Source organism: Polyergus mexicanus, unplaced genomic scaffold (assembly GCF_030449975.1).
Source record: "Polyergus mexicanus isolate NDT 795.1 unplaced genomic scaffold, iyPolMexi1.0 SCAF_1, whole genome shotgun sequence".
NCBI classification, from domain to species: domain Eukaryota; kingdom Metazoa; phylum Arthropoda; class Insecta; order Hymenoptera; family Formicidae; genus Polyergus; species Polyergus mexicanus.
Window position 1 is genome coordinate 11627663 of NW_027223321.1, and position 13476 is coordinate 11641138.

The following is a 13476-nucleotide window of genomic DNA, read 5'->3' on the forward strand; positions in this document are numbered from 1 at the left end:
TATTTCAAAGTATTAATATTTGTCTAAAAACTTCACATTTCTGTTTTAAAAAAAAAGGTTACATTTTCGCCACCCTGATTGGTTGACCAAACATTATTACGATTGGCCATCGGATAGAGAATTTCTAGGGTTCTGAAAGTTTCTGATATTACCCTAAAGTAAAAAGTATCATAAATGTTAGGAACTATGATGTTCCACTGATAATTGTGCTTTAGAATTATATTTGAAACGTTTTGTGAGAAAATGACATTAATATTGAGGAATTGTTGGAGGCTGTCGCATAATTTATCGATTGCTACGCCAAAATGTAATGGAATATATTGTACAAATGGCATTTTCCATTGAATTATGTAATAATGTGTGCATTTATCTGATAGGTTATGCTGTCGCTTTTCCGTCATTAATACGATGCAACACCACGACAGCCAGTGAAAATACTGAAAAACCCGAGACCCGTCGTACGTTTTTATAATTATATTTAATACGTAATTTGATATCCTTAAGTAAATTTTGGGAAAGTGTTACATTATAATTTATTAAAGATATCTTTAATTATTATTATTGTTATTTGCTCCAATTTCTATCAGGAATTGGAGCAGATATTAATGGAAAAGTGAAAGAAATATTTCTAGAATATCCTATATACGCATGCAAGATATTCAATGTATAGCATTGTTCCATCTTAAATATTTTTATAGCCACAGTGCGTAAACCCAGTCACATTGATGTCAATCGTTTGATAAACTTTGGTCGCTATATTTCTGATTGCTTGCCAAAATATATACAACAAGTACAATTGACTGCTGGTGATGAACTGGAGTTACTTATTGCTCCTGAAGGCATTATTCCTATATGTGCATTTTTGAAAGACCACCATAATACACAGTTTGTTAATCTATCAGATATTACTGCTCTAGATGTACCCAGTAGGCAATATAGATTTGAGGTGAGTTTTTTGCTTTATATATTGTACTTTATGACATATACATACACATATGTAATATAAAAATTTTTATACAAATGTGATACAAACTGACATCATATAACTTTATATATAAACAGAGATTTGCATCTATTTATTTTTATAGCTCGTCTACAACCTGTTATCGTTGCGATACAATTCGCGTATTAGAGTAAAAACGTATACTGATGAATTGACACCTGTTGACTCTATCAACAGTGTATTCAAAGCTGCTGATTGGTACGAGCGAGAAGTATGGGATATGTTTGGCGTATTTTTCTCAAATCATCCTGATCTTCGTAGGATTCTTACAGATTATGGTTTTGAAGGACATCCACTTAGGAAAGACTTTCCACTCAGTGGATATGTTGAGGTGATTATTCCATTCAATGTATCAATTAATTTTATGTAGCATCAAACGAATTTATCGATAAGATTGTATGTATGTATAGAACTTGTTTGCAATCATTTCTATCTCATTAAAATTAGATTTGTTATGATCTAATTAAAATTACATTAAATATTAAATTTTATATCATTCTGTCTAATTTTTTTCTAATATATATATATATATCAATAATTTATTTTAGGTTCGCTATGATGATGAGCAAAAAAGAGTAGTTATTGAACCATTGGAATTAGCTCAAGAATTCCGTAAATTCGAACTATCCGCCCCATGGGAACAGTTTCCTAAATTCAGAGATGCTCCGCCAGCTGCCGAGACTATCTTGAAAGAAAAGTAACTGTTGTCGCTAGTAGATCATTAGTTATAATCAGAGAAAACAGACATAAAGTATGTATATTGATAAAATGTAATTTACATTGACAAATATCCTCTTTTCTCTTGTTAATGATTTCTGAATGTCCAATTCGGAAATTTCTTTTGGAAATACAGAGGATAATGTGTACACCTGTATATTTTCTTATTTTAAAACATATTGCAAAGCTAGTTATCTATGCTTTTTCCACCAATTATCATTCAATAAGCTATTGATTTTCTCTATGCCTTGTATTATAATTTGGACTAATTTTATTCCTATTTCTAAAAGATGATATTTTTATTTATAATGTAAACAAAAAAATATATAATATATGCATGTTATAATATGAATAAAAAGAAAGAAGCTTAAACAATTAGTTTTAAATATATAAAGACTTAATAGGAAAATTGTTGATATATCTTGGAGTATTTTTTTGTTTTTTTGTTGTATGTATTTATGTATAGAGTTATATAAACATAATATATATGTGTATATATATATATATATATATATTACTTACAAACTACTTATGATCTACTCGTAAGGCATTATTTCCGGCGGATTTCGAAAGTTTGAAAAGTGGATCGATCGAATTGAAATTCCTTTAAAAATTAAGAAAACTCGCAAGACCAAAACACTTTTGACACAAGACGATATTTTAACGCTAGAATGGATAAAGATACACATTTTACCGGATATATTCTGCTTATACGATCACGTCTTATTATTGTTGTAGATTCTTTTCATTAATTCATGCTTAATTTAAAGAGAGAATGGTGTAACCCATACCAGAATCATAGTCTTCGTTTAATAACTATAGTTCTCGTAAATAAGATCCACTCTTCTAGCATTCTAGTTATTCCAGCAGTAAGATCGTATTTACATATGTGTGTACGATTAAATCTTTAGAAATAGATTCTCTACAATTGTGTGCCAATTTACTTTATTACTAGATTCGTTTATAGAAACGAAATTGGTACATGCTACATTGTCATCGTATTTTTATTCCGATGCACAATTAGTACTAATCATGGCCATTGTTTTTTCACTAAATATTCAAGTAAAATTGAATTATTTTTCGTGCCGATGCAAAACTTTTACTTTCAGAGAGAGGGTAATTTTTTCTTTCTTCGGTTATAAGATAGAAATATATTTTTCCTTTCTACTTCTGAGAAAATAAGCGATTTCTCAAAAAAGTTTTTTTCTCGAAAATTATTTCCCTAAATAATACGCTTTGTAGCCAAAAATGGACTACGCGGTGCGTGAGGCCGCATTGTACAATACGTTACCTCATTACCGATATAAGAGCGTATACTTGGCGGTAAATGTGATCAAATCTGATATCGCTGACAGAGTATGAAATTGATTTCATTAGTTGAAACTTTTCAATTTCTTGTAATTTAAAACGGATCGTTGCATGTGTATCTATATATTTCTTATCTAGTTTTCAAAGAGCGGTATATATCTTCTACTAATTTTATTCTTAAAAATAGAAAAGCATTTTTCTTTATTTGCTAACTTCTTACAGTTTTATCATTTTAAATACTTCTCGCTTTTAAGTACTTTTTACATTTTCATTGTAAATACATTTTATTATAAATATAAACTAAATGTGAATGTGCATTTTATTATATTTCCGTGTGCTTATCTCAATCTCGTATTTTAATATTATAATAAACTAGATTTTTACTAAAAATTTAAATTTTGTTTCCTATAAAACGCTGAATTTATTACTAAATGACATTCTTGTATTATAGCTATGTCTTCAAAAATATAAAAACACATATTCAGCATTCCGTTTTATATTACAAGAAAAAAAATTTCTCGATATGATGAAATTATCTCTCATTCAGTGCACGTAATAATAAAAATTACTGATAAAGATGGTAGACATCATTATATCATATCACTTTTATCAGTCAATTCACTAATGAAAAATGTAATACTATAGAGAATGAAATATAGGTTTTAAATTATATATATATATAACGATTTGTATTAATTAATTACGCACAATTTTCGGTTATTATTCAAGATAACTGATAGTAAATTGATATTTGGTATAGTAAGATTTTCTCACATTTACCGTTCTATTTGGCAATCAATTATAATAACTATAATTAATAATTATTCGACAGTCATACAATCATACCTCATAAACAATTTATGTGAAAAATTATCGGACTAGGCAAAACGTTCAAATTGCAAAGATTTGCTCGATCCGAAAACTTTTCGCTAGTGTAGCTTCAATACATTACATTCACGCTAACATCACAGTTTAATGTTCGGCCACGTTTTTGCTCTTTCTCTCTCTTATATACATACATACGTGTATACATGGCCATCTTTAAGCAATTGCGCAATTAAGCTCATGTGTGCCTTTACGAAGTATCGAGTCATATGTCGCAACTCGTTTATATATATAAATTGCTTCTTCATAATTTTACATTTTAAAACTTGAAAATGAGTATAGTTTTTTATCATATATGCATTCTATCATATATGATATGTACTATCCTAAAACTCAGATTTTAAAACGTAAAACTATGAAAAAAGCGTCTAGTAGTAATGATGGACAAAAATTGTCATATTTTATATACTTTTCATTTATTTGGTCTACTATACTTTATCTATTTTGGCGGATTTCTTCAACGCTGCCTGTCTTCGTCGGATGAATGGCACAATACCCCAAAGAGACGCGCCGAATACTAGAATGATGCCAAGTATACTGAAGATCGGTCCGTAACTGCCGATCTGCTCGTACACTATCCCACAAATGGGTGGCCCCACTAGCTGAATGACGCCGTTGACGAACAACGAGATACCATAGGACGAGGTAAGCTTCTCCGTTCCCAACATGTCGGCCATAATAACGGCGGTGATGCCAACATAGATACCAGACGCAAGACCGAAGAAAGAGCAGTAGACGGACAGCATAACATACGTGTTGGAGGTGGGTAGGATGGCCAAAGAAATGCCGGAAGCAAGCAGACCGCCAATGAAATACCAATGCTTAGGCATGATCTTGATGTCGGAAAGGGCGGAGCCGCCGATACGGCCTACCAGGTCGAGCATAGAGACGATCGACAGTAGCAATGATGCATCCCAATTGTCGAAACCCAGAGAGATGGCGTAGGCTGGTAACAGAATGACAAAATTGGTGTAGCTGATGGCATTGGTGGAATTGGAAATAAGAATGACGAGGTAGATGGGATCCTTGAGCAGGCTAACATCGAAGAATTTGTTCTGTTGGCTTTTTTCATCCTTACGCCGCGTCTCCTGCCCGCTGGTCGTCGTCGATTTCCTAGCGAATGTGTTGGAAATGGCGTTCAGCGTCAATGTAGATGCACGTTCCGGATGCAGGACCGATAAGGTGCTACCGTGATACGGTGTGCTGACGTAATTGAAGGACGAGTCGCTGGGCGAATTCAACGGTGATCTCGCGAATGTCCTGGAGTATTTATTGGAATCGGTTACGCTACCACGGCCCTCCGGCACGGCGTGCAATGTCGGCGTGCTGTGCATCTGACCGCTGATCTCGCGTCCAATAGGTGCGCTGATCTTTCGCGTGCGATTCTGCACCGGTGTGTTTTTGTAATACTCCAAGGCAACGCTTGATGCGCTTTTCGGTACGATCGGCGCGGCTTTCTCGCTCGTCGAGTTGTTCGACGATAATAGCTGGCTGTTACTCTTCTCGGTTGCTTGCTCTGGGCTGCTAGTGACGGTTTCCTCGTCATCATGTACGTCATTGTCATCCGGAGATCGAACTGGTATCATGTGCCATTCCACCGGGTGATACAGAAACGCACTCGCCCAAACATTTAATGTAACGGCACCCATTATTAATACTGCGCCTCTGCGAACAAACGAAGAAATATGTCATCGATTATATATTATCACCTGATAATATTTTAACAGGTAATGCCAGGTAATCTGTAAATTTTTAATATTGCTAATACAGTTGGCTATCAATGATAGAACTATTATTATATAGAAATTGTAAGCATGTTTTACATTTTCATTTCCATAGCATTTATCGGATATTTAAATGATTGGTTTAAGTAAATAATAAAGAAGTAAATAATAAAGAAGCTCACCTATAACCATACTCTTGTAGAAGAAAGCCCAAAACGGGTGGAAGAAATATCGAGCCTAACGCACTGCCGGATATGCAGAGTCCGTTGGCAAGTCCTCGTAGCCGTACAAAATAAGACGTTACGATATATACAGTCGGAGGAAACGCTAATCCCGCTCCCGTACCTACCAGTACACCATAACTAGAAACAGAATAAATTACATAAGAAATATTCACGCATTATATAATAATATGCTACGCAATAAATATCCCGAGATATATTCGAAAGAATATATCTATATATGGATTAAACTAAAAAAAATCGATACGTTGAGTTTCACAAAACTTTTTTTTACATTTAATATATTTAAATATTTCTTTTACATCGTCGCTCATCTTTATTAATACCGAATATAGATTCATTCGAATATTTGCATTTTATCTTTGTAATGTTGAAATTTTTTCAGCAATTGTTTTTAAAAAATTTTCTTGTAATTTTTTCGCAGTAAGTGCATATAATTATAATATAATTAATTTAAATTTGAAAATTAATTATGAAAATTAATTGTGGTTTTTCTTAAATAATATTATTTAAACATATCATATATAAAAACATATAAGTTAAAAATAATTTTGCTTACATGTAATTATTTTATACTCGACAATGTTTTACAAGACAAAAGTTTTCGTCGCAATTTTCAATTTAATCAATGGAAAATATTTATTTTGATTATTCGTCATCCTTTTCTTTAACCAAAAGATTAATAAAATATTTAATTTTATAAATCTAGCTTTAGTGTATAACTCTGGAAAAATTACCTTATTTCTTTATTCTTTTAAACAAAATGCGATATTGATTGCTTCTTCGAAGGTATTTGTTGCGCAAGATATAATGATGAAATAGTATAATTATATTTTAAAAGAAAGAAGAGAAATTACCTTACGCATAGAAAGGCCACAGAGTTCGCGAAATAGCTCAGCATCATCCCCACAGCAGCAAATGTTCCCCCTATTAAAGTTACCGTACGATAGGAATACTTGACCGAAAGTATACTAGAGAATGGGCCTGGAATGATAAGATATCACCGAATCAGAAGATGCAAGTAAGAACAGCCATATTTTCTTAGAAATTATTCATGCAGTTATCTCTCTAATTCTTGGAATTTTATCATAATTTTACCATGATTTCTCATTCTTAAAAAGACACAAATCGATAATTCAGAATCACATCAAATATAATACTCGTAAACAATTTGTCTGTTCTTAACTAATGATTCTTAATTTGTTTGCCTAAATACATCGACGTGATTCATAATATACGAAGAAAACTGCACACAGAAACAATAAACGCAAGCAAATCTTTGCGTGTCACAAAGTCCATACTATTGGAACCGCTTCCATCTTCTATCTTTACCGGAATGTAATATAAAATCCATATTTGCATTATGATGTAACGTATAAATTAATATATTCTGATGACCTTATTTTTTTCATGTGATTATCATGAAATTGTAATCAAATTAATGTAAAAACACATGACTCAGAGTTTTGAAATTTGGATAAGGCATACGAATAACAGTAAACCGAATGAGACTAAATCTAAATATATTTAATCGCGAATTGTACAAACGCGAAAAACTAGGACAGTTGTGAAGAAACCAAAACTCAACAGAATTCAATCTAGGAAAGATATCTAAAAACTATGGATACGTCCCCGAAAAATTTACCGATGTAATATACAATATATACATATAACGACGGTTCTTACCTAGCGAACTGTATAAGAAATAACAGAGCGACGGTATCCATGCAGCTGCTGCTGGTGATGCGTCAAATACGTCGAGAAATTCGACGAACAATACTCCGAAGGACTTGATGGTGCCAGGGATGAGAAGATTCACCATTACAGCGGCCAGAAGCACTAGCCATCCCCAGCCTCCGTCCGGTGGGATTAACTCCTCTTCTACCTTTTCATATTTTTCTGTATCGAAGATAAATATGCTTAAGAATTTTTTATTTATTCTTTCGAGAGTTTTTATGTCATTTATAACTTATAATAATACAGAATAACATCATTCTTCTTTCTGTGATACTTTTTTATCTTTTTGTCTTCTAATTTGATTTTATAAGATTTGTTTTATTAAAAGCTTGGTGAGTTGAACCTTTCATCTGCTATAATCAATGGCGCATAATTTGTAGACTTTGTAATATATTTCTTAACATTATTATATTGAAAAAAAAAATGTCTAATATCTCTTGAAAAGACTTCACTTACTTGACAAGTGTCTGTCATTGTGTGCTATCATTGTTTTTAATTTAAGAACTGATATATAGGAAATCGATTTGTATAAATTTATTTAAATAGGTAAATCGAAATGTGATGGAAAAAGACATTAAAAAATTCTCGAAAATTCTCAATTTCTTTCTGTTCCTGATAATTCATTGCAATGAATTGTTCAATATATAATTTGACAAATAAAATACAGGAAAGACAATATGGTTTAAGCAATATGATTTTTAATCTTGTATAATCATTTCACGAAAAGCCTGAGCAAATAACAGTAATTAGGCAAGCAAATATATAATAACAAATAGTCTTTCAATATGCATTTTACCGAGAGATACCTGTTCTTCTTATGTATTATGTGACGATAATTAGATAGATTCATAATAGTAGTTAGATGGAAATTGATATGGTAATGAATTATGAACAGTAGAAGAGACTTTGATACTTAGAGACAATAAGTTATATATCAGATGCTTCAAGTGTCCTCAGATTCTTGGGTACAATAAATTCGCTCAAAATGTAAAAAAAAAATGTTAGAATATATTGAACAGTTCGGAAACAATTTTGTAAATACACCAAATAATAGCTAAAATATTACACAAAATCCCCCTTGCAATTTATTTCAATTCGCGTACAAGATATTTACAGCAAAGATATTATATAAAAAGAAATTTTTCTAAATAGAAACTAAATTGGAGCACTTGTAAATAGAGAAAGAGAGATCAAAAAAATCTTAAAATTTTCACTATGTTTACAAAGACGATTAAAATATAAGACATAAAATTAGCCCAAGTGTTCATTAATATCATGTAATGAATATAAAAATCGCTGGTTCATGTATTAGAGGAAGGAAAAACAAAATATTCTAAGTATCTTTCTCGTCACCGACAAAGAGCAACGATTCATCAGTATTTTCATTGTAATATATAAACGATACTGGCCACTTCACCTACGAAAGTCGTTTCCGTTGTGACATGCATTCTGACTTGCTTTTATACGAACATTCAAACAATGGATGTGAATTATAAGCAATCGATAGGAATCCGATTGATATAATCGAATTTTTATCAAACAAATCTTTTTTTATCTTTTAATATGCTCTTTCCTTTTTTACAAAAAAAAGAAAGATTTATTTCGGTTTCTCTATGTATATTAAAATATTCGGAAAAATTTTTATTTTTTACATATGTTTTGTTTCGTAACAGAAATAAACATTTGTTATGCTAATATGTATTATTATTTTCTATACCGCATACATAAAATTTTAAAAAGATATTTTTTTCCATTATCTATCAAAGATTTAAAATATCATTAAATATGTTGGAAAAATAAAATAGAACAAAACATATACACAAAGAGACAGAAAAATTCCAAATTTTTTAAGTAATTTATTGTTGCAAATTTATATCTTTATATGAGCTTTTTTAATGAAAGAAATTGTTAAGAATAAAAGCATGCGTCTAACACTGACTATGAATGAATATTGTAACTAAGAGAACTAAGAAGGCTGTATAATTTTGCAATGATGCCGAATGTTGGCAAGCGTTTTAATCGTTTATATGTCAGTTTTACGTTTATTCAATTTGCTTCTTGGCTCATAGGCCAATCTTTTATATATTTAACTCTTCTATTTATAAAAGTTCCATTTACAATAATTGTGACTATGATACCGAATGAAATGAATGATGAAGCGTAAAAATGGAAAAGAATAAAAAAGAACAGAACATGATAAAAAAAATTATAAATGAACATGGTATGAATCGTAAAGGTAAGGAAATAAGAGATGATGACAGTGAGAGAGTATGAAACAGTGAGAGAGAGAGGGAGATAACTATTGGTCATACGGTCGTATCATGATAAGAGACGGAATAAAAGTACGAACCACATATCGAGCATTATATATATCACTATGGAATATTTTTGATATTTTAGATTTAATAAATATATTTTTGCGCTTTTTTAATTCTTTCGCTGATTTAAAAACCGCAATTTTTTTTAATGATTATAATTGATTGATCAGTCGTTTTCAAAGATCGAAATTGTTAATATGACTTAATAATATAAACTATTTATATTCTTATTTTAAGGGAAAGTGAAAAAGGATATTTGGAATTCAATTTCATTCTTTTCTAGCAATTTCAATAGAGGATATCTTTCTCGAAACAGAAAACAATAGCTAGATAAAAGAATCAAAAGGCATTACTTTTCCCATTGCAACGTGCAAAGTTTTTTTTTTTTTTTTTTTTTTTTTTTTTTTTTTTTTTTTTTAATGAAACTATTTGTTTTCTTTTGCGTTATATCGAGATTCTTTTCGTCGTTTTCTGTTACAAAAAAAAAATATTAAACCAAAGTCATCGAAAAATAAATTATCTCTACGAGCTTATCTTAAGACACATTATATATAGAAATATATGACATGAAAAAAAAAAAACACAAACATTTATAATATATATAAAAAAATGATTCCAGTTTTATATCTAAAAATGTAATTGTATTTTGCAGATGCATTGTTGCGGAAAAATTAACGTTATAAGAAGTTGAACCTTAGTTTTGCAACCTTCAACTTTTTTCTATATCATATTTTTTTATCGATAATAAAATACATTTCCTGTACATACAGAAAAAAACATAAGAGAGAAAACGTAATATAATATTTATCATTAATGTTTATCAATTTATGCATTTTATTTAGAAAAATTGAAGGACAAAACATACAAATATCTAACATAAGCGGAAGGACAACATGCTAACGATAACCTCCGCATGTTTATCAGTAATTCCAGCTGACAATGCTGGAATTAACAAAAATCACGACGCGTTCCGATGATAAAGACGATAAGAATCCTTCTCGAAACGAGAGCGAGAGCAAACTCGATTCTCTCAATACTTATTAATGTCTCCGTTATTTATTGTATATATCAGCGTAACGTCATTTGTACTAATATTATATTAGCAATATAACACAATTTTCTCTTAGAAAATTTCGATATTTTTATTCAACATAAATGACAAGCTCATGTAAATCGTATATAATATTTATATGTGAAAAACTGTAAAAAATGGTTTTTAAAGAAATTGGCTCTATAAAATATATTAGAAAATGTAAAATTTCTAATTTCTTAGGGGAAAGATCTGTCGCGCGGAGACAGAATCAACGGGATTCGCATTTTATATTCGAATATTATAGTATAATATTGAATAAACTCGCGGCATCGCTCACCTGACTTATTGGTCCCATTTAGACAGTCCTTGTTGTTGTCGGTTTCCTGAGATACCACCAGCCTATAGTCGCCCTTTCGGGATTTACTCGAGCCAAATTTGATGTTGATCCCATTGTCCTGATCTTGAACCCGTTGCATCGTCATCGACCTTTATTCGCGCGCGCGAATAAACAAACACACGAAAAACAACACACGCGGCCGTCCATACACACAGCTGGGAGAGATAAAAACGCGAGGGCCAATCACACCACTATTGGATGATGTATATGTGAAATATATATATATATATATATATATATATATAACGTACGTGTATGTGCGCTATCACACAGTAATGTGACAGTTAAATGCAAAACGAAAAGATACCGGGGGCGAGAGAGATAGAGAGAGAATTAAAAATGAGAGAAAGGAGAGAAGAGAGGGCAACAGCCATCGCGTTTCCTTGCTTCCTGTTTCTATCCTGGATATCTATCTGCCCTTTCTTCGCGATACGCTCTTTATCACTCGTTGCGCGCGTGCTCCGGACAAATATTCACAGTGGTGTAGATAAGTATAGGTAGATAAATACGTAGATACCGCGACACCGCGGGGATACCGCGCGTCAATGCTCCAAACGGCGCTCTGCGTTTTCGCGAGGTCCTCGCGAGCCTATGTCGTGAACCTGAGCGTGCCAGCAACGGCGCCGTCGATCCTCGTGCTTCCTCCAGCCTCCTCTTTTCGCACAACCATCCGCGGCCTTTCCAGTCATAGACCCCGTCGGCCCGTCGATCGACCCGGTCGTTCCGTTCCTCTTCCGCCCTCGCCTTCGAACAATCGTCTCGTCGCGGCGATATCTCCACTCAAGCTGTCTACCGACTACCTCGTCGTCTTCGTCGTCCTCGTCGTTTTCCTGACGCATAGAGAACGTGTAGCGACACCGATGCACGTACATGAACCCCGCCGCTTGCCGTCACAATGCCGTCGTCATTCCGTTCCCCCGCGTATAACGCACCCGCTGTCTATTTACACGCTCGCAACATACGTGCGCTACGAGCCGACTGATCAGCTGTGTGTCATGTCATGATACAGGACGCAGGGGCGTCGAGTCAAGTGTTCCCTCTCCTCTCGCAACTCCTCCCCCTCCCCATGCTTCTACTCACCATAGAGTGTAGAGCTTTATCCCTTCCACGTCATGCTCTCCGGCAGTTCTATTCGACACGCATGCGCGCGCCAATACTACAGCCGACCGTCACACGTCACAGTGGTCCATGATCGGTCTCTTTTCTTTTTCTTGTCTCCCTCTTTCTCTTTCTCTCTCTATTTTTCGCAGACAATGTATCTCTTTTTTTCGTTCCCGCGTACGCGAGCAAAATAAGGACGCATTACACGTATTTTCTTGATACAGTAACATAGTCAGGGCTGTAGCACAAGGTCCTTTCTTGTTTAAAAATCGAAGCAGATAAGTAGATGAAGGATATGTATTCAATCGAAAATACATCAATAAGATAATACCGAGATATAAGAAATATAATATGATAATATTAGAGATATATAATACATTAATCATTACATAGAAAATAATTACGTTATTTTAGCAATTATAGAAAATTACACTATCCTGCACCAGCATATGCCTTATCGCTGTTAGACGCATTTATCAATAATTACAGTTGCTGATAAATATCTTTAACTGCGGGTAACGAATTAATGTGTAAGTTTTGTGTCTAATATGTATGTGTGTAATGTATATAGTATTTTGAAATAATAAGGAAAGTGAAGCAAAATAAAAATAAAAATAGAAGAGTAAAATAGTAGAGACAACAGTAGAATAAATATATAAGAATAACAGGAAACAAAATTATCAGCATCAAAATTATAAAATATTTGCTAGATGTCAATTAGATGATCAGCCGAAATTTTCCAGATTTATTTTCTCGAGAAATAAGGATTATATTTACATAAAAGAAAAAAAATATGTATATTATTTTCAATATTTTGGAAAATAAAACAAATTTTATATACGTATGTAAATGCGTTAGTAAAATGAATTTTGTTTTTAATGTCGGAAAAATTTCTTTCCAAAATTTACTGCTTTATTTTTCATAATACTAAAAATATTTGTTACAAACTTGCGTATAAAAGTTTAAAGATAAAGTTGCGGCTATAATTTTTTTAATAAAAACAATGCCATT

At 32.4% G+C, this 13476-nt stretch overlaps 2 protein-coding genes across 2 annotated transcripts; one reads left to right on the forward strand and one right to left on the reverse strand.

Moving 5' to 3' along the window:
* Nucleotides 1–152: 152 nt before the first annotated feature.
* Nucleotides 153–2235, forward strand: Nd-30 (NADH:ubiquinone oxidoreductase core subunit S3). Its single transcript, XM_070299517.1, has 5 exons — nucleotides 153–307; nucleotides 378–458; nucleotides 699–946; nucleotides 1089–1334; nucleotides 1552–2235. The coding sequence occupies exons 1-5, from the start codon at nucleotides 244–246 to the stop codon at nucleotides 1702–1704; spliced, it is 792 nt and encodes a 263-aa protein (XP_070155618.1). The 5' UTR covers nucleotides 153–243; the 3' UTR covers nucleotides 1705–2235.
* Hrm (solute carrier family 16 member hermes) lies at nucleotides 1529–12357 on the reverse strand. Its single transcript, XM_070299350.1, has 5 exons — nucleotides 11305–12357; nucleotides 7566–7778; nucleotides 6737–6863; nucleotides 5820–5999; nucleotides 1529–5578 (listed from the first exon to the last, which is right to left on the reverse strand). Exons 1-5 carry the CDS (start codon nucleotides 11447–11449, stop codon nucleotides 4342–4344), a joined length of 1902 nt encoding a protein of 633 aa, XP_070155451.1. The 5' UTR covers nucleotides 11450–12357; the 3' UTR covers nucleotides 1529–4341.
* Nucleotides 12358–13476: the final 1119 nt, after the last annotated feature.

Coding starts and splice junctions, on each gene's coding strand:
- Nd-30 (XM_070299517.1), top strand. CDS start 244: ATGACATTAATATTGAGGAATTGTTGGAGGCTGTCGCATAATTTATCG. Junction 947..1,088: donor GTAGGCAATATAGATTTGAG/GTGAGTTTTTTG, acceptor TTATTTTTATAG/CTCGTCTACAACCTGTTATC. Junction 1,335..1,551: donor CACTCAGTGGATATGTTGAG/GTGATTATTCCA, acceptor AATTTATTTTAG/GTTCGCTATGATGATGAGCA.
- Hrm (XM_070299350.1), bottom strand. CDS start 11,449: ATGACGATGCAACGGGTTCAAGATCAGGACAATGGGATCAACATCAAA. Junction 6,864..7,565: donor TTTCTTATACAGTTCGCTAG/GTAAGAACCGTC, acceptor TTATCATTCCAG/GCCCATTCTCTAGTATACTT. Junction 5,579..5,819: donor CTACAAGAGTATGGTTATAG/GTGAGCTTCTTT, acceptor GTTTGTTCGCAG/AGGCGCAGTATTAATAATGG.